The sequence below is a fragment of the Simochromis diagramma genome, unplaced genomic scaffold, assembly GCF_900408965.1.
Source record: "Simochromis diagramma unplaced genomic scaffold, fSimDia1.1 OVJJ01000753.1, whole genome shotgun sequence".
Lineage (NCBI taxonomy): Eukaryota > Metazoa > Chordata > Actinopteri > Cichliformes > Cichlidae > Simochromis > Simochromis diagramma.
In genome coordinates this window covers 20783854-20801854 of record NW_024387523.1, presented here as the reverse complement: position 1 = coordinate 20801854, position 18001 = coordinate 20783854, and the positions used below count along the sequence as shown (strand labels likewise).

The following is an 18001-nucleotide window of genomic DNA, read 5'->3' as shown; positions in this document are numbered from 1 at the left end:
AGCGCCTGTCAGCTCTTGAATACTTTATCATGCCCCAAGTAGTGGAATTATTTCAGTTTCTTGTGCATTGTTTTTAATTTGGGCTTGACATTTTTCATTGGGAGCAAAGCTGGAGGAGACTGTTTTTTGCTTGTGTCTGCTTGTGCCTTAATTTAAAAAACAAAATTTTTAGACGTTAGATAGGACCTTTGGCTTATACTGTTCATAAAGCCAAATTCAGCCAAAAATGACCATTCTATAAAATATATATAAGCACATCACTCATTTTTTTTAAAGACAGTGATGACACTTGAGCATGCTAAATACTTGAGCTACCCTCAGATTTGTGGCCCTAAGGCTATAATTTCCGGGTCTGGCTGTGAGTTAAAGTGGAAGCAGTGTAAAACTTGCCTTTGGGAATGAATCTCTGATACAGAAGTATCATCAAAAATGTATGCATTGCATGTGGCATCTGTTTTCAGCCATAAACTGGTAAATTATTCATTTTTGCTATTAGCTGTGTTTCCTGTCACTATTATAGCTTGTGAATTTTTAAACACCATCTGGGTGCCCCTTGTCTGTTATGTGGAGAACGGGCATGTAAGGTCAAATATGCAATCTTAGGGTTTTTGTGTTCTTAGGTGAGGCCACACATGCTCTGTCGAATCAGTGTAGCACAGAATAAATAGTGTCCATTTTTAAAACTATAGATTAAAAGGTGAAAACATCTAACATGGACATTTGAGCCACTGTAGCTGACCCACTTGAAACATTCGAGCTATAATTTTCTTGGTGAAAATAACTCACATCGCTCAGGCAGCCAGTTTTGCTGACCACTGATGTACTTGGAGGCTCACCCGTGGTGATTTTAGAGATTATAGAAAGAAAACACTGAAACTTTTTTTACCTGACTGAATTTAGCCTTTGGCTTGCTGAAGTTGATAAAGTATGATTTAAAAATACAATCTTATCGGGTGCCTCGTTCAAAACCTATGAGTCAAGAGTCAGAGGTTACTGGCTTTAAGACAAAACTACAAGCTGCCTTTAAAGCACAAGGGGTATGTAACTTTGTAACATGATACCCCCTCAAAAAAGAATGAAGGCATTTTAGTCTTACTCATCACATTCTTGACAGGAATCACTGCTTTTGCCTGACAGGTTAGCACCAGGTTAAAATAAAAGTTGAGGGTTTGTCATTGCTCATCCTTAAGCAAACCATGTAATCATGTCATTTCCATTTTAGTATTTCTTGTTCGTGGTTAAGACTCATGGCATCCCTTTCTTTCCAGTCTGGCTAATTTTAGGCAGGAATTTTAAGCGTTGGCGCGGGAAGCATCCATCATCCCCATAAAAATGCTAGCAAACGGATGGGTCCCTGCTTCGCTACAAAGCTAAAAAAGTTGTTAAGATAGAATATTTTAAGTCTATTTTAACTGATTAAGTTAGCAGTGTAAACTGTTTTGTGTCCATGTTGAAACATTTTCTCAACACACCAGTGGAGAAAGCATTGAGGTTAACACTAAGACAAGCTTTTTTTACTGCTAAATGCCTCTGCAGTATAGCAGCAGTCGAAAAGGCAGCTGTACCACAGATATGTCTTGGTCGGGAAACTGTCATTTATGAGCTAATTTTTGCAACGGCTTCATATTCAGTCACAAGAAGTCGGGATAGCTCAGTGTGCATGTGCATCTCTGTGTGGTCGGGGTGGGGTTTTGTGGTTAGGGTCTTTCCTCTTTTCACAGTGGTTAAAAGGTTAAAATAAGAGTCAGTTTGATGAACTGTATATTGCAACTGAGGCAGGCTGTTCAAAGTTTAACTTTAAAAAGAAGCCATGCGGCATGCAGTGTGAGTGTTTTGTTGGCAGTGGTCCCGATGGCTGACTTACTCTCACACAGCCTCCTCCTCAGCCTGTCCCTGATCTTGTCAATGGCATTGAAGTCTGTTACATGGAAAACATGGGCATTCTTTGGCTCCGCTGCAATCTCTTCCAGCTCCTCCTTCAGAGCCTCCCCTATGCCCACAGCAAACATCCTGATGTCCGCTTTGGCAGCTTTCTTGGACGGCTCCAAAACATAATCCTGGCTTCGGCCATCTGTGAGAAGAATGGCTACCTTCTGAATGCCTCTGGCGACCGGCCTCGCTCCATTCTGCACTGTGAAGATGTTGCTGGTTGTGTAGTTGATAGCATCCCCAGTCATTGTATTTCCCCCCAGGTAGCGTATGTTGCTTGCAGCTCGCTTCACATCTTCCAGGGTCTTGTGTTGCCCTAGGTTGAACTCAGTGGTTGGTCTGTCACTGTAGCGAACCACGGCTACTCTTGTCTTGTCAGGTGCTACATCAAAAGACTCCACCAGGTTAGACACCCATTGCCTAATCTTCTCAAAGTTCTCCTTTCCAACACTGGATGAGGTATCCAGGATAAAAGCCAAGTCATAGTGGACGTTTTTACAACCTAGAGAAGGCAGATGCAGCAAGGATTTTAACACATACAGTAAATGTTCTAAGGCTGCTATTACAACAGAAATTCTAATCCTAATGGTCTTACCTGCTCTTTGTGCTTCCACCTTCTCACTGGAAAGAGTCAAGGCCAGGATGACCAAGACCAGGGTGATCCTAAATCCCAGTCTTAATTCCATCTCAGCCTTGGCTTCAGTCTGTTTTGTTTAGCTTATTATAATCATCAAGTTGTTCAGTCTGTGGAGAGATAAATAAAATCATAATTCAGTTCAATTCTATTCAATTTAATTAAAAATATTTATATATTTCTATTTATTGCATTTATATTTATATTGCATCTTGCCTATTTGAGAAGTGTTTGAATTGATCTGTGAAATGTATAGTTTCTGAAAAGTGGCCAATTGACACTAGCTCAAAAAAACAAAATCTACCCTAACTCCAGATGGGTCAGGTAGAAATCCCTCTGAACGCTAGACCTATGCAATCAAAAAATGGGATTTACCGTATTTTTCGGGCCGTAAGGCGCACCAGATTATAAAGCGCATTAAGTGAAACAAAGCAGTCAGATAAGTCAACTTGCTTCCTCCACTTCCGTACCATTGATTCATTGATGTTGAATTCTATCACAGCTGCTCTATCCCCATGTTGTTGCAGTATATTAACAATTAACCTCATATTGTGGATGGATTATCTCAATTGTTCTCCTGACTGAATCTTGGCCATGCAATTGCATTTGTCCCTAACAATCGGGAACTCTCACGTTAACTTTTATCGAGTGGAGAAAAGTTAGCGTTCATGCTCCAGCTTCACTGTGTTTGTTATGCTAACATAGCTGTGTCGCTAGCGATCACGTACCACATTATTATATACCAGCTAGCCTAACTTCAGTAACCCTACAGACATCACTGCTGTTTAGTTTTCTGTCTTCATTTATGTTGGAAGTGATAGCAGAGCTGTATGTTTTAATTTTTTCACAAATCTCTCAGTCAGAACATGCTATATCCTGTTTAGGTGGAAACTAGCAAGCTAACTTCCGGCTAACTTCTAACTCCGTCAGAATTTGATATATTATGTTTTAATGGATGCCTGGATGTTAAACTTTTTGTTACACCTGGTAAAGCAGCAATATTGACCATTTTATTAAAGATGATTTGACTTTGTGACTTGAAGCAGACGGAGTTTTGGAATAGTCTGCGAGGCTCCTGACTACAGTAGCCGTAATGCTGTGACAATCCATCAAGCGGTGTGGCTTTTTATCTTCACAAAGTCATATTAAAACATTTTTTAACAGATTTTTGAGTGCCACGTACTTCATCGGTTTGAGGTCAGTAAGCACGACCAGAATTCAAGGCGCACCGGATTATAAGGCGCACTATTGATTTTTGAGAAAATTAAAGGATTTTAAGTGCGCCTTAAAGTGTAGAAAATACGGTATTTTCTTTACAAACAAGTCTTGGCAATCATTGGACAAAGAAGGCAATTGTTAGCGTTCCAATAGCTACATTTTAAACTGCATTAGACACCTTATATGTGTCAAAGAAAAAGAAAAATCTCATCTCCACTATGGTCCAGTATTTTACTGTCTCCGCTTTGGTATGAAAGCTGGAAGGAAATGTCTTTCATTCTTAGGACATGATAATTGAAACCTAAGACTAAAATACACACTTTTTTGTTTTATAGCAGCAGTGAATACTTCATCCAGAGAAAAACTGGACTTGGTAAAGAGTGTTGGAATTTGCTGCATATATATCAACTCCAACCACATAAGGACAATGTCAGGTCTGTGATGTTTTCTGATGATAAACTGCAAAAGTTAACCAAAGTAATTTCTTACTCTTTAAAACATGCATTTAAACACACATCTAACTGCTAGAGTGCCATTTTTACAGGTTTGATCATGTTGTAGAAGACATCAGTCTGCCTCTGTTTGAATCATTTTTATGCTGTTGTCTCTGGGTGGCACTGAGAGGAGCCTGTCTTTTAAACAAAATACTATTCTTGATCTTATTGTACACAAGTGGTTGTGTTGCCTGCTATTAAGATTGATGTGTGGCTGACTGTAGCCATAACACAGGCTCATCCTGATCTCATTGCAGGGGGTTTGTGGGGGAAGTTGAGGAAAGTCTGAGTAATGCACAGCTTGGAAAGCAATAATATAAACCATCTTTTACTGTTGGGATATTTTCACTCAATTGTGCTTTTAATGTATGTTTTCCAGAAAGAAAAAGATACATTTTTGGTGGTGGATAGTAACTTTTAACTTCCAGAAATAAAGCAGTGCTGTGTAGTTTTCCTATAACGGAAGGAGCAGGTAATTCACCTTTTACATTCCTAACAGTCATTAGAAAACTTGATATTGATTTTTTTTTTTTTTTTAAAGAAGCTTAAAACACATTATTTTAGAAGGTTTTGTGTCTCAACAATCTGGAGAAGTGTTGGCAACAAATAAACATCTCTGGGGTTGAAAAGTTCAGCCAAAATGTCAAACACTTTAGTTGATCCATCAGGTAGCCATCAGTGAGTCAACATAGAGTCCCATGTTGAAATGCCCAACTTCAGTGAAGAAATTAACATGTTTGGTTCAAACAAAAAACAAACAAAAAAAAACATCATCTTTTGGGCATTTTGGATAGTTTGTCCCTTCATAAAAACTACAGGGGTTGTTGAACTGAACCAAACCTCTGGCTGCTTGTGATGATTTTGCATCACAAATCCAAGAAATAACTTCAGTTTATGTGGGTAAATATCAGTTTGTTACTGTACGTAGCACTGATTAACAGGCATCTGCATCTATGTGTTGCATCTGTAAATGCCCTAAAATGCATGCAACTTATCAGTCCAGTCACATCTCTGAATAAAATAATTTGTTACGCAAAAAAAAAAAACTCAGTTAAAATGGTAATGTTGAGGCTTCAAGATGCACGCAAACAGTGGCTATGCCCACTCTGTGGTGGGTGCTGGACTTCACTGAGCACATTAAAACATTAGGATTGCTTATGTTATAAGGTAGACCTTAGTCACATACTGCCACTCAGTGATAGTTTCAAAAAAGTGTGATGCAAACTGTAAACAAAGACTATTCAGCTGCTAAATAAAAGTTGTTTCTTACAAATGAAATTTTACTTTGAAGGCAAACATTCTCTGTAGCCAGGTTGTGTAAGACTTGTCACAGTTTCACAAGTATTTGCAGACAGGTCAGCATTTTCTATACAAACTACAGTGATCCTAGCAATCTGCCAGCAGCCAACGAACTTGCAATGAGGTTTTCGGTTCAACCTTGTATAAATCTTTTGAACCAGTTTCACTTAGTGATGCCAAGCACCTTCCTGCAGCCACTCATCAACTGCTAGGGAATACACTTTTTTCCTAGTGACCAGGCGATCACCAACTGATCTGGCCTTGGCAACTTTCATGAAGGAATGAATGGGAGGAAAGTTAACCGTAACATCCTTCGAGCAGGTAGGTAAATTTTGTATCATCTAAATAAAGCTAGGCTATCTGTTTCCAGTTGTTATGCTAGGCAGAGCTAGTCACCTCCAAGCTGTCAATCTGTTGATCCAGTTCTTGGCATGAAAACCTGACAACCGGTGTTGTCCAAAATGTCAAGCTAATCATTTACTCGGATTAGCTAGACTTTTTAGGACTATAGTGGAGAATGAAGTATAATGAAAGAGCATTAAGTAAACGTAACTACAGCAAATGTAAGAATATATTATTTTAAATTACAAAATGATCTAAACAGAAAGCCAGGAAATATTGTGGTGGGACTCGACAGCCTGTTGACTGTGCTTTAGCTTCTATGTAGTCTGTGACATAGAAAGTTCACTGTGGGTTGTACAAACTTCTTTAGCGTATGGTATTGCCCTTATCTGATTCTCCACTGGGCTATTTCTGCTACTTGGTTTCAATGTTGCTATTAATGAATAAAACAGGCACTTTAGCTAAATTACTGTAATTGGTCCAATTAGTGTGCATTTAACATCTAAGAAATTCAGCCCAAAGAGCAATGAAAAAAAACTACAAAAAATCTCAGCTGCTCAGCTGAATGACATTTAGTTTCAAGCTCCTAATCTTCATTACTCTGTATGTCAAACAGATTATAATTTATCTTTCTTTCATCACTTATTATATAAAACGTGGAGCTGAATTAATCTGCAGTTTTACGTAGCTACAGTATCTGACGTGAAGCTAAAAACAGGATATCAACATCCCAACCTGGGACCAGTTTCCTTACAAACAGCACGTCTGTATCACCAGGCCTGTTTCCACTTCGTCTCTTGATGGTTGACCTGGGACTGCAGTGTAGATGTCTATAACAGAAGCACCACGTTTATCATTCCCGCAATGCAAAAAACAGAGAAAGGCCTTTTTTTTTATGTGCAACCAAAGGAGAGGAGGGGAAAAAAGTATGTTTTCTGATAGCAGATCTGAGCAACACATAAACACAAAAAAAACCAATAATTCAGAACTGCTAAAGAATAAAAAAGCATTTCAGAGGCGTTTTAAGGAAGCAGAATACACAGTAATACATGGAAGACTTCATGACTTTTTTCCCCCTTACCTGGCCTGTCACTCAGTCAGTGTCGCTGGAGGTGTCTCTCTTTCTGTCTTTGCCTCCAGCGCTCACACCCTGAATCAGCACTGGGAAAGCATCATTATCACTTGATAATAATCCAAACTGTCACCCCTGCAGGCATCAGAACTCACGAAGGGATTATAATATAATCCAGGGAGACAATCCAGTGCAGAGTGTTGTTAAAAAGTGAGGTGAGCTTCAGCAACCTTGTGGATGAGTGGACAAGGTGGGAGGGAACTGCAAAGGGGGAAAGTGTAGGGTTTCACTTGGGGACGAGGCAGCTTCTACTGTTCTTGACTGGGCTGTGCTCTCACATAAAAAAGGCAAAGAGGCACAGCCAATTATAGAGCCAACTTTATGGATATTTTTGTCCTTTTTTTCCTCTCTGCCTCTCTCTCTCTCTGTGTCCTCTGTAGCTGCACCCATCTGAGGTGTTGCCCTTAAAGTAGAGGCATGGCTTCTTGGCAACCACCTCAACTGTCCAGCCGTTGCCACTGTTATAGCCACAACGGAGCCGCCCTGGGGCTGGCGGTGGGCTGGGCCTTATTGGCTTCTACCAGCAACACACTTTTAGAAAAAGGCTGTATTTAAGTTGGGGAAATGATTACAGAACACTTGTGCTTTCAGCTTTGTGTTGAATGGCTGTCCTTGCACTGGCTTATAGTAAAGCTCTGTGATCTATATGTTATGCTGTTTTTCTTGGTTTACACTCATGTCAGACCGCACACATTTCATTTAATATACATTTTTATCATATGAAATATATACTTGTATCCAAATTGATATGTCTCCTTGACTTTATGGTTTCTCATGTTTTTTTCTCCCAATTTAATGTTTTTAATGGGTTTTTTTTTCTTTCCTTGGGATGTTTTAGTGCTTCCTTTTTGTGACATCCCAAGTTTCCTCAGATAGGATGAAAGATTTATTCATGTTTGAATCAGCAGAAGAAAATGGATGGATAATTGGATGGATGGGCTGTGTATAAAAGTACAGTGCAGGTGTGGGCAATTCATTTCCCCAAGGGGCCACATCAGAAATCAGGACCGCTAAGCTGAAATCAATTCTACTCAACATTAATTTTATCTCTTTATAAACTGTTACTGGTAAGAGTAGATGTTGCAATTAAGGAATGAGAAGACAAAATATTTGTGGTAAAAATGCCAACATTCTATCATATTACAGCAACATTCGCAAAAGCAGTTCTGAATAAAATGTGTATGCTTTCACAAACTTTCAAAGACTTTCAACTTTATTCAACTTGGTATTGCAATTTCACTTGAAGTTACTTCATCTTTAGTTCTTTTTCCTTCTTTAGTGAGAAAAGGTTAATCTGTGCTTGAACAAATGGATTAACGTCAATGATTGAGGTGAAAATTCAAAAGACAGTACAGCAACAGCAAGGTCTGCCTTCCATTCTGTATCTGAAAGCTCTTTGCCTTTCTTCTCACAAAACATTTAAGTATTTCTTCACTGAAGTCAGAGGTAAAGCCATGTGCTTAATTTGTGGAGAGCACATTGCAAAGTTTTAGAAAGGTTATGGACCTGACAACAGAAATCTGTGAGTTGTGTGTGAAGAAAGGCAAAGAGCTTTCAGATACAGAATGGAAGGCAGATCCAGCATTTGCTATACTGTCTTTTAAAATTTCACCTCAGTCAAAGTTGTACATTACAATACATTAACAAATGTATTAAACCACTTGACATAAAAACAAGAAAACACAAAGATTTTCAGAAATCTGTCGAGACTTCTTTAAAACTGAACATTATACTGTTATTTATCAGGCCAATCACATAAGTTGAAGTTTGTACACCCAAATTTGAGCCAGCACTAGTACACTTCTCTGAGAAGCCTCAAATTAATTGAGCACAGCATACAACCACTAAAAGTAACTTTGTAACATATGGAACTAGTATATAATTTTAAAAAATCTGTTTCTTTCTGTTCAAACGATACATTTGAAAATGTAGATATCAGCAATATTTCTATTTTAGCTTTATTAAATTCCTTTTGATTAAAGAGTTTTTACATGTAGTGTTGGATTAACCTTTACAGAAACATAAAAAATGTTTTTGGTAGTTACCAGTTTTGTTCATTTAGGTCAGTCTAATGAATGTGTTAAGCGCTCAATAACTATTTACCTCGTCATTTCTTATCAGTCTTATACGAGCCACTTAGCGACAATCAAACAGCCGGAAGTGGCCCGGGCAGTACAGCATCCAGAACTTGTCTCCAACCACCCAAAGCTCCCAAAAGTCACCAGATCATGTACAAATGAGAAGGTTGATGGTTCGATCTCTGACTGCTCTAGTTTGCATGATAATGTATCATCGGACAAGATACTGAATTGCTCCTGATGCATTCATTAGGAAAAGTGCATCTGTGAAAGAGGCATGTTGAATAAAGTGATTTCACTGCTCAAATAGAGTACTATATAAGAACCAGTCCACTTACCTCTCTCTGTTGGCATACCTGTCAATCAAAATGTCCACCACCACTATCATGACTTTAAGTCTCACCAGTATCAGAATGGAAGAGTTACAACAACAAAATCACTCAGTACACTTGTTATGAAGCAGAAAACTCCTTAAGTTGGACATGCTGACATGGCCATTTGAAGGGATTGACTCGCTTTTGGAGCCTGCCTCGAGAGGACTACGAAAGAACTACAGTTTTGTTTTTTTGTTGGTTTTTTTTTTTCATTTATCATTGGTTTCATTTTTTCAGCCCTAGAGGCTGCCACTTGGACCAAACACATTTTTTTTTACCAACCATCCAATCCCATTTGATAGATAACTGTGCCTGTGCTCTGATTTGACAGACCGGTGATTCAGTGTGGGCTCCAGGCACTTGTAGAGTTATTGCTGCTGGGCCATGAGCCTTTAAATACATAAAAAGTTTCCTTCTCGTTTTTTTTTTTTATTAAATATGAAATCACATCAACTATTCTGAAGTTTTAGAAAGGCTTTGATTTACAGTAGTAGAAGACTGCTGTGATTCACATTTCTCTGTACAGTGATGTCTTTATCATGCGTGGTCATGCTCCTCGACAGTGACCACACAACACTGTGGTCATGCCACACGTCATGTTTCGTGCAGTTGTCTCCACATGCTTTTACGCCACCTTAGAATACAGCCAAATCTTGTGCGGCGCAGTCAAGGCACCTTAATGCTCCAAAGTCAGTATTTGAATGTCATGGACAACAACATTAGCCATTCCACTGAGCCCTATTTACAGTGTCTTTGTAGCTGAGGCAAGTGAGCACAGGCCGGGCTATGTATAGGCTCAGTGTGAAGTGGATGAAGTAGGCTGACGATTCAGGGCAGATGCACACGATGAGTGATGGTGTCAGTCTGAGAAACCGTCTGTCGCCTTGTGTGAGAGGGCTAAAGAGTTGACCAGCATGTTTGGTGAGTGAGAGGCTGAAGGCACCATGTAGTGTTGGAGAAAGCCATCTGTCATGCAACCGACAGCCAGGCTTACTGATACAGGCTTACTCTCACAATGTGCATCCAGTTTTTGTCTGAGAGTTAGTGGTCGAGCAGACAATCTTTAAGAATGAATTTCTCACATATTTTACCATTTTATCTTAGTGAAAGTATCATGTTCATTTGGCCTATTCAATTCAATTTTATTTATATAGCGCCAAATCACAACAAAAGTCGCCTCAAGGCGCTTCATAGATACAGAGAAAAACCCAACAATCATATGATCCCCTATGAGCAAGCACTTTGGCGACAGTGGGAAGGAAAAACTCCCTTTTAACAGGAAGAAACCTCCGGCAGAACCAGGCTCAGGGAGGGGCGGGGCCATCTGCTGCGACTGGTTGGGGTGAGAGAAGGAAGACAGGATAAAAGACATGCTGTGGAAGAGAGACAGAGGTTAATAGCAGATATGATTCAATGCAGAGAGGTCTGTTAATATATAGTGAGTGAGAAAGGTGACTGGAAAGGAAAAACTCAATGCATTATGACAGGTTGTGTAAAGCGCTTTGGGGTCCTTACGGACTAGAAAAGCGCTATACAAATACAGGCCATTTACCATTTTGATAAAGTCTACTCTCCACTGCTGTGTAATCAAATTATTGTAAATGTGTGTAATTATTTGGAAAAAGAAAAGTTTTGAGTCTTTTCTGTGAGAAACCAGCTGACCTGAACAACATAGCTTGGTTTATGCCACATTGGACAAATTTCATCCATCGAAAAATATCGCACAAAACTGATGACCAGACAGTGTGCCATCCTTTGCAAGTCCGAAAAAGGCCACACCCTGAACAAGCTGCCATCCTATTGCAGTGCTAAGACACAGAAATATACAACCATTCACACTCATGTTTTCCAGTGAGAAGTGAAAATAAAGTTATGGCTCTTTCCTTATTTATTTAGGTAAAAGATTCAAAATAACTGGCAGGATTTATTATTATGACTTTAATCTCAGAATTCAGATTTTTTTTTCTCAGAATTCTGGAAAAGAAAAAAAAGACGTGCCCACTTTTTCTTCTGGTGGCCCTAATCATCTTCCGTACATTTGAGAAGAGACCTGTTGTGCTGAAATTATGTCGACCAGATCAGGTGGACATCAGTAACCACTGTTACATGTCAGGCCAATTCCAATGATTCACAGATTTGTAACATCTTCCCGTCTGTGAGAGCTCACAGCTGTCCTACTGTCATCATGAAAGTATTGGAGTTCTCTGGCACTTTATGCATGTTTTCTGTTGAATTACCCACATTCCAGTTTAGATTCACTTATAGAATATCCCAAGCTCTCTTCGACTTCAGCTCCTCATCTTTTGAAGCTAGGAGGTTCACATGAGCTCTCTGTATATTTCTCATGACTCCCTTGAAAAGCCCATCTTTTTGCCCGAGCTTTTCCTGGTGCAGACTCGTCTCTGTCCATTCTCAAAGATGGCAATCTCCTCCATGATGTCGAGACTTGTTCAGAGACATTTTTTGATGACAGAACAGAGAGCATCTCAGTCCTTGAATAACTGAGTTTTTAGTCAGATGATTGGTGGAAAAGAACTCAAAAGTATGAAGGAACAAATCATGTGTTTTGTCCTTATGTTTATTCCAGTTTTCTGGTCTGGTATAAAAGATGGATCATGTTTTACAATCCAAACAAATGTTGAATCAGATTGTGAACCTGAACGCTCTCCAGCTAACAACTTGTGATTAGCATACTGGGGATAATTCGATTCAGTTCAATTAAATTTTATTTATTTAGCACCAACAACAACAGTTACCTCAGTGTGCTTTACATTAAGTAAGATAAAGATCCTACAATATTACAAAGAAAACAGAGAAAACCAGAATAATCTCCATGATGCCCCATCAGCAAGCGCTTTGGAGACAAATCTCCCTTTCAGAAATTAATTATTTAATCAGTATGACCTGAAACCCACAACTAGGGCTATAAAATCACTAGCAGTGTTTACAGGGGTCACAGTTTCAGAGAGCTGAGAGTCGTTTTCAGTCCGTCTGTGAGCCACACTGGTTTCAAAACACCTCAATGGCATCTGCCACTGAACCTGAGTGACAAAGACAGCTACTTTCTGTACCATAAAACTTCTTACTGTTCCAGGGTATCACTCTTGAGGGCCGCCCTTCAGTAGAGTCTGTGAAATTAGTTCTTGTCATTGTTGACTTGTGTAGTGTTGTACTTAGACTGCCCTCAGAGGTCAAACACACTGCAGCTTAAGAAAAACTGGCAAATAGAAAAATGGTGCAAAGACAAACAGAACACAATGGATGTTCAATAAAACAAGAGAAATAGCAATAAAACGTAATAGCTGCGGAAGTGAAAGAAACCAAAACATGCTGAAGATCGCACTGAAACAAGGACTTTTACTAGAAAGTCTGATGTGATGTGTAGAAGGTTCTTTATTAGAAAGGTTAACTTCTTAATATACTAACATGTTGTTGTTTGTGCTTTGTTTTTTCTTATTAGTGGGGTCCACAAGAGACAGCACTGCATATGCAGATTTTTAATGAGTGCAAAAACACTGCAAACAGTTATATCATTGATTTTGTTGCAGGTTTGGCTTGAAAAGTTTTACTTTTCTTGTTTAGTGGCTTTTATTGTTTATTCCTGGCCAGAGGTCACAGTTGGCATAGACTATAACCCTGAAAAAGCTTTTGAAGCTTTTCCTTTGGTGTTTATAAGACGCTGACTCCAAGCAGCAGATTTTCACTGCAGTAAATCTTTCAGTAACTGCTGTTTCTGACCACTTGGGGGCAGTGGAAAGAAGTTTTGGATCCAGAGTCTCCTTTTTATTTCTAGAGTAAACATAGCACTTAGTTACCAAAGATAATTTAATGAATAAAGCAGACAGTATATAATGGCAGTAATGACAGTGAGATCACGGGTTCATACTTTGGGGTGAGTTACATCTCTAATGTTACCTGCCTGGCTCATTTCCAAAAGCCACATTAAAGCACTTCCAGGGTGGAGGAGTGTGATCGAACAACAACAAAAAACTCAGCTGGCATTCAGAAACTCCTGTAGCTGCCTATAGGTCGAATTAATTCTGCTTAGAAAAGCAGAATTGCTTTAACAAATCAGAAAGAATGATAATTTAACAAAACAAATGCGCTGCACCTATCTACACATCTGATCATAAACCAGGTTTTTTTCATTGCATTTTCTGTTTTTGGGCCACAAAAAAATCTTGATCCGGGTCTTTGTGCCAACAGCATGTACAATACACCCCCGAGATTTCATAAGGAGCTATTTTCACACTGGAGACATTTGAGTTAATAAAAAATAAATAAATAAGCACTGCCGAAGAGTAATCATTATGTTGTACATTCCTGCTTAAAATACTAGAAATCAGGTTTCCAGTTGGAGTACATTCCGGTCTATACCAGTCCTCTGCATGTGTGTGCTTTATGATGACATCATCCTATTTTATTAGAGACATTCCAGAGGGACTGCATTGTTATGCTTTGCGATCAAGGCTTTTTTTCCTCATTAATCTGCAGTTAGCAGCACTTGGCTTCAGACTATCAAGTTCCTGTTCTCTGCTTCCACCTTCAGCTGACTGTCGGTTCAGAGTGCAGCTTGCTTACTGCCATCCTCCTCGTGGCTCTTCCTGGCACTTCCATTCTCCCAGGAGGCTGCAGGTGCAGGCAGCTGTTTGATGCCTTTCCCAACATGTGGCTGTCCTCGAAGAAGCCTCTCTCCCCGCTGCCCTTTGCCTTGGACACCTTGGACCAGCTTGCGCTCATCTGCTGATAATCCTAGTGTTGACGTGTTTGAATTGCACTGATCCTCTTCTAGGCATTGTGCTCTAGGCAGCCTTAGCCGCCTCCAACCTGTCTCCTCCTGGAAGTTGCCAGGGATGTGGCACGCCGCCTCTCTGCCACATGCAGCCTGAGCTTTAATTTGAGGGAAAAATGAGGGAGGGTTAGGTTTGCTGCACAGAGGAGCTGGGGTACCTCGACACACCACATCCTCCAGATGCTTGTGTCCATTCTGCTCTATGGGGTTGGCACGCGTCAGCTGTGGCCTTGCTGATTGATTTTGCTGCTGGGCTTTGACTGGTGCAATGGAAGCAGAAGGAAATGCCTCTGCTTTTACCAGTCTTTGCCTCATACATGATTTTGCCTTCCTCGTATGGGTCCCATCCAGCTTACAAGAGGCTGGGTTGGGTTCTTGGTGGATAAACTTAAGCTTTTTCTTCTGAGCCTCCTTCACCTTCTCTGGCAGCTCCAGCGGGGCAAGTTTCAGGGGTTGTCTGAGGGATTGAATCTCAGTCTGGTTTTCTACGTCAGGCTTCGGAGACTTGAGAGCTAACAAGTCCAGCTGTGGCAAGCCTTCCTCGGTAGGCAAGGAGGTCACAAGGTGACCGGCTGCCTCCCTTTCATGGCCCGGTGTCTTGGAGTTGCGGCCCTTTTTAGCAGCTGGTCTCAAATTTTGACCATTCTGATGCAACATGGTATTTTTAGCTTGAATAGTCAACATTTCTTCTTGCTGCAAAACACCATGAACAAAAGACACGTTATTGACTCAGATGAATCATACAATAAAAAATAATGTGACTTCTACCAGTTAGAATTTTGAAAAACAACTTTTTAAGAAGACGTTTGATGGCAGTTGCGTTACTCTAAGGATGATAAATCATTTCCGCAGTGACCTGTTAGAGTTAGGCTAACCCATACCCTTCTTTTAACTGAATTTTCAGCTGTTTTGTAAGAAGAAAATCACAAAATATGTTTGTTTGGTATGTGGCTGGAACACATTCTAACTCCAACCGGGTCTCTGATGTCTCGGTGGATGTTAGGATGCTCATTAATGTTAATATGGGCAGTAACTGGGAGAGCCAGGTATCTCTGTAGCTCTTAAAAGCTCATTAGGATGGCTGTTTCGAGGAACTGTTAGGCTCAAGCCATTCTGGAAAATAACTGAACACCTGGATTTGGATCCATTTATTAACGACTGATTAATATTTACAACTGCCAACTTGAACATCTATAATAAACTGAGGAACTATTTGCTTACTTACAGCATTGGCTGTTTTAAATTTAGAAAGTCATCAATACAGATCCCTACTTTGCAGTGAGCGTTGGCTGTGGTCATAAATACACTTAATGGTGCTGTCACTGTGATCAGCATGGAAATGTAATGAAATGTTAACACATTTGTTTTTCAAATGCTGCACAGTGTCCTTTAGAACAGTGGCCACAAGCCTGAAGGCTGGGAGAACAACAAAAGGCCGTGAGATGAATATTCAGATGGAAAATCAGGAAGTTTGTGATACACGGAATGATTCCGTCTTTAGATCTATCCAGTTTTTTATATCCAGTTTTACTGTGTACAGTGAATCTTATTAAAATATTTTTTTAGCACATGAAGGGAAAATTGCTCTTTATATGACAGAAGAACTGTTGATGACTTTACTTTGATCATATCTGCACATATAACTAAATTAAATAAATGCAACAGACAAATCTGTCTCTCAACACATCCAGTAAGATAAATATTTTCTGTTTTCACTCTTAACTTCAAAAGTTCCTCATTCCTAAGCTAAGGCTGTTTAAAAGTTTATTACACTCACATCACACGCTTATGCTGCTGGGTTATTACTGCACACCAGAAATAAAAAAGCTAGTACAGTTCACACGTCTTAGCTTGGGATTTTTTTTTAATTATTAATGAATTAAAGAAACATAGAATGAGAAGCAACAGATTATACTGGAAATAGTGCCTGCTCGACCAACTACACTCAAAAGAAACAAAAAGGCTTACTTTAACTAATTCAATGACATATAATTTTTCCATGTAAAATGTTCAATTTAATGAAATCTGATCAAATGAAACTTAGTTGATTGGTCTACTTTTTGCCGATCACATAATTTGAATAAATAAATTTTTGGTTTTTTGGAAGTTTTTTTTCGTTGTTTCATCTGGACAGTTACTGTAAAGCCATTGCTTATTATTTATGCATTATTAGAAGGTGATCTAAGACATAACTGTAAAACATGACTACATCTGCACATGCACGTTGACTTTCTCATAGATAACAAGTCACTGATGAGAATCAGTGTAAGGATACTCACAGGTTTAGCAAACATCTCTTGCTTGAACTTTTGTTGAATCATATCTCGCAGAGAGGAGCGTTCTTGTTGTCCCTGCTTCGTTGGACCGTGCCACTCGGGTGAAGGCAGTGCCACTATAGTTGCAATGGATTTTAGCAGCCTTAATGTCATTACACAGATTAGGGTCACAATAAGGCACAAGTGATCTCTGCTGATCTCCAGCTTAGCAGCCAGTGTCCACACTCACTCTGAGTTCTTCTTGTTTGTTTTCATTCCCCCCAGCGGGATTTTACGCTAATAAAAAATGAGTAGCACCTTTCTGCTCAAATTATGACTGAAAAGTAGTAGTTATTTTCATTTTTCACTGACCACCAGATGGTGCCAGAGACAACCTTTGAAGAGTACTGTGACCTCACTGTTGCATACATAAGAGGGCCAGCTGTGAGCTGCAAGAGACCTGCAGAAATTTGATTCTAACTTATCAAATATTAATATAATCATAAAACAAACCATGTTTTCCTCCTAAATAACAGTAAGTTTCCATTTGCACACATTATAAAAGAGCTGCTTTGCATTTTAAGATTCCAACCTTAACACATTACTATCTGGAAAATCTCTGAATACTCACAATATTATGCCGCATACATACAGCTGGAGCAAACAGGGAGTTCTGTGACAATTCGTAACCGATTGAGCTAAACATCACACAGCCTCGCGTTACATGAAGATAAAGGTGACACTGACGCAGGCTAAATTCACAGAACCTCTCTGGAATGTAAAAATGTCTGTCCAAGTTTCCTAAAAACTGAGCACCTGAATGGTGATTCTGCTTGAATTATTAATTTCATTTTGTTTTCATCTCATATGCACTGTCACAAACTGTTTGGGGTCACTAAGAAATGATCTTGCTTTTAATGTTTTCATGTTTTTACATGAAAACATAATGAAATGCCTTCAACGGTTAAATACAGATGCATTCAGTCTCCTTTAATCATTGATCATTTTTAATGGAATATTGGCACAAATGTACAGCAGCCATGGAGTTTTTGGTTGCTGAAAATCCGGTGGAACATTGTGTTACCTAATGCAAGTTTATCAGGGTAAAAGGCTGATCGATCATTAGAAAAACCCTTTTACAATTATGTTAGCACAGCTGAGAACTGTTCTGCTGATTAAAGAAGTCGTCAGGCTAGCTGAATGTCCGGAGCGTGAGCAATTACAAAAACAGAGTCATCTTCATTTGTTTAAAATAAACAAAGGATATAACTCAGCAGACATGACCTAAAACATAAAAATTTTATGATACTACTTTATACTAGTCCCTTCTTAGAAGCTAAATGCCTTTAACCAATGCAGAAAGAGAAGTAGGAGACAGAACTAAGCAAGAATCCCTTACAGGTTCTCAACTGGCAACATCATTAACATATGGCAACGTATCCATGAAGCCACAG

General features: G+C 39.4%; 2 protein-coding genes across 7 annotated transcripts in view; both read right to left on the bottom strand.

The window, feature by feature from the left end:
* col22a1 (collagen, type XXII, alpha 1) overlaps positions 1–7476 on the bottom strand; it is a 65470-nt gene extending 57994 nt beyond the window's left edge. Inside the window, exons 1-4 of one of the 6 annotated variants that reach the window (XM_040021472.1) lie at positions 6998–7476; positions 6652–6746; positions 2525–2673; positions 1865–2431 (exon numbers count right to left, since the gene is read on the bottom strand). In XM_040021472.1, coding sequence (XP_039877406.1) covers positions 1865–2431; positions 2525–2615 — 658 coding nt within the window. In that variant the 5' untranslated portion in view covers positions 2616–2673; positions 6652–6746; positions 6998–7476. The remainder of the gene's footprint in view (positions 1–1864; positions 2432–2524; positions 2674–6651; positions 6747–6997) is intronic. The other 5 variants (XM_040021473.1, XM_040021475.1, XM_040021476.1 and 2 more) reach the window with 5 other exon arrangements.
* A 3771-nt stretch (positions 7477–11247) lies between these two features.
* Positions 11248–17005, bottom strand: LOC120727263. The gene is made up of 2 exons (XM_040021489.1): positions 16572–17005; positions 11248–14985 (listed from the first exon to the last, which is right to left on the bottom strand). Exons 1-2 carry the CDS (start codon positions 16719–16721, stop codon positions 14062–14064), a joined length of 1074 nt encoding a protein of 357 aa, XP_039877423.1. The 5' UTR covers positions 16722–17005; the 3' UTR covers positions 11248–14061.
* Positions 17006–18001: the final 996 nt, after the last annotated feature.

Coding starts and splice junctions, on each gene's coding strand:
- LOC120727263 (XM_040021489.1), bottom strand. CDS start 16,721: ATGACATTAAGGCTGCTAAAATCCATTGCAACTATAGTGGCACTGCCT. Junction 14,986..16,571: donor AAGAGATGTTTGCTAAACCT/GTGAGTATCCTT, acceptor GGTGTTTTGCAG/CAAGAAGAAATGTTGACTAT.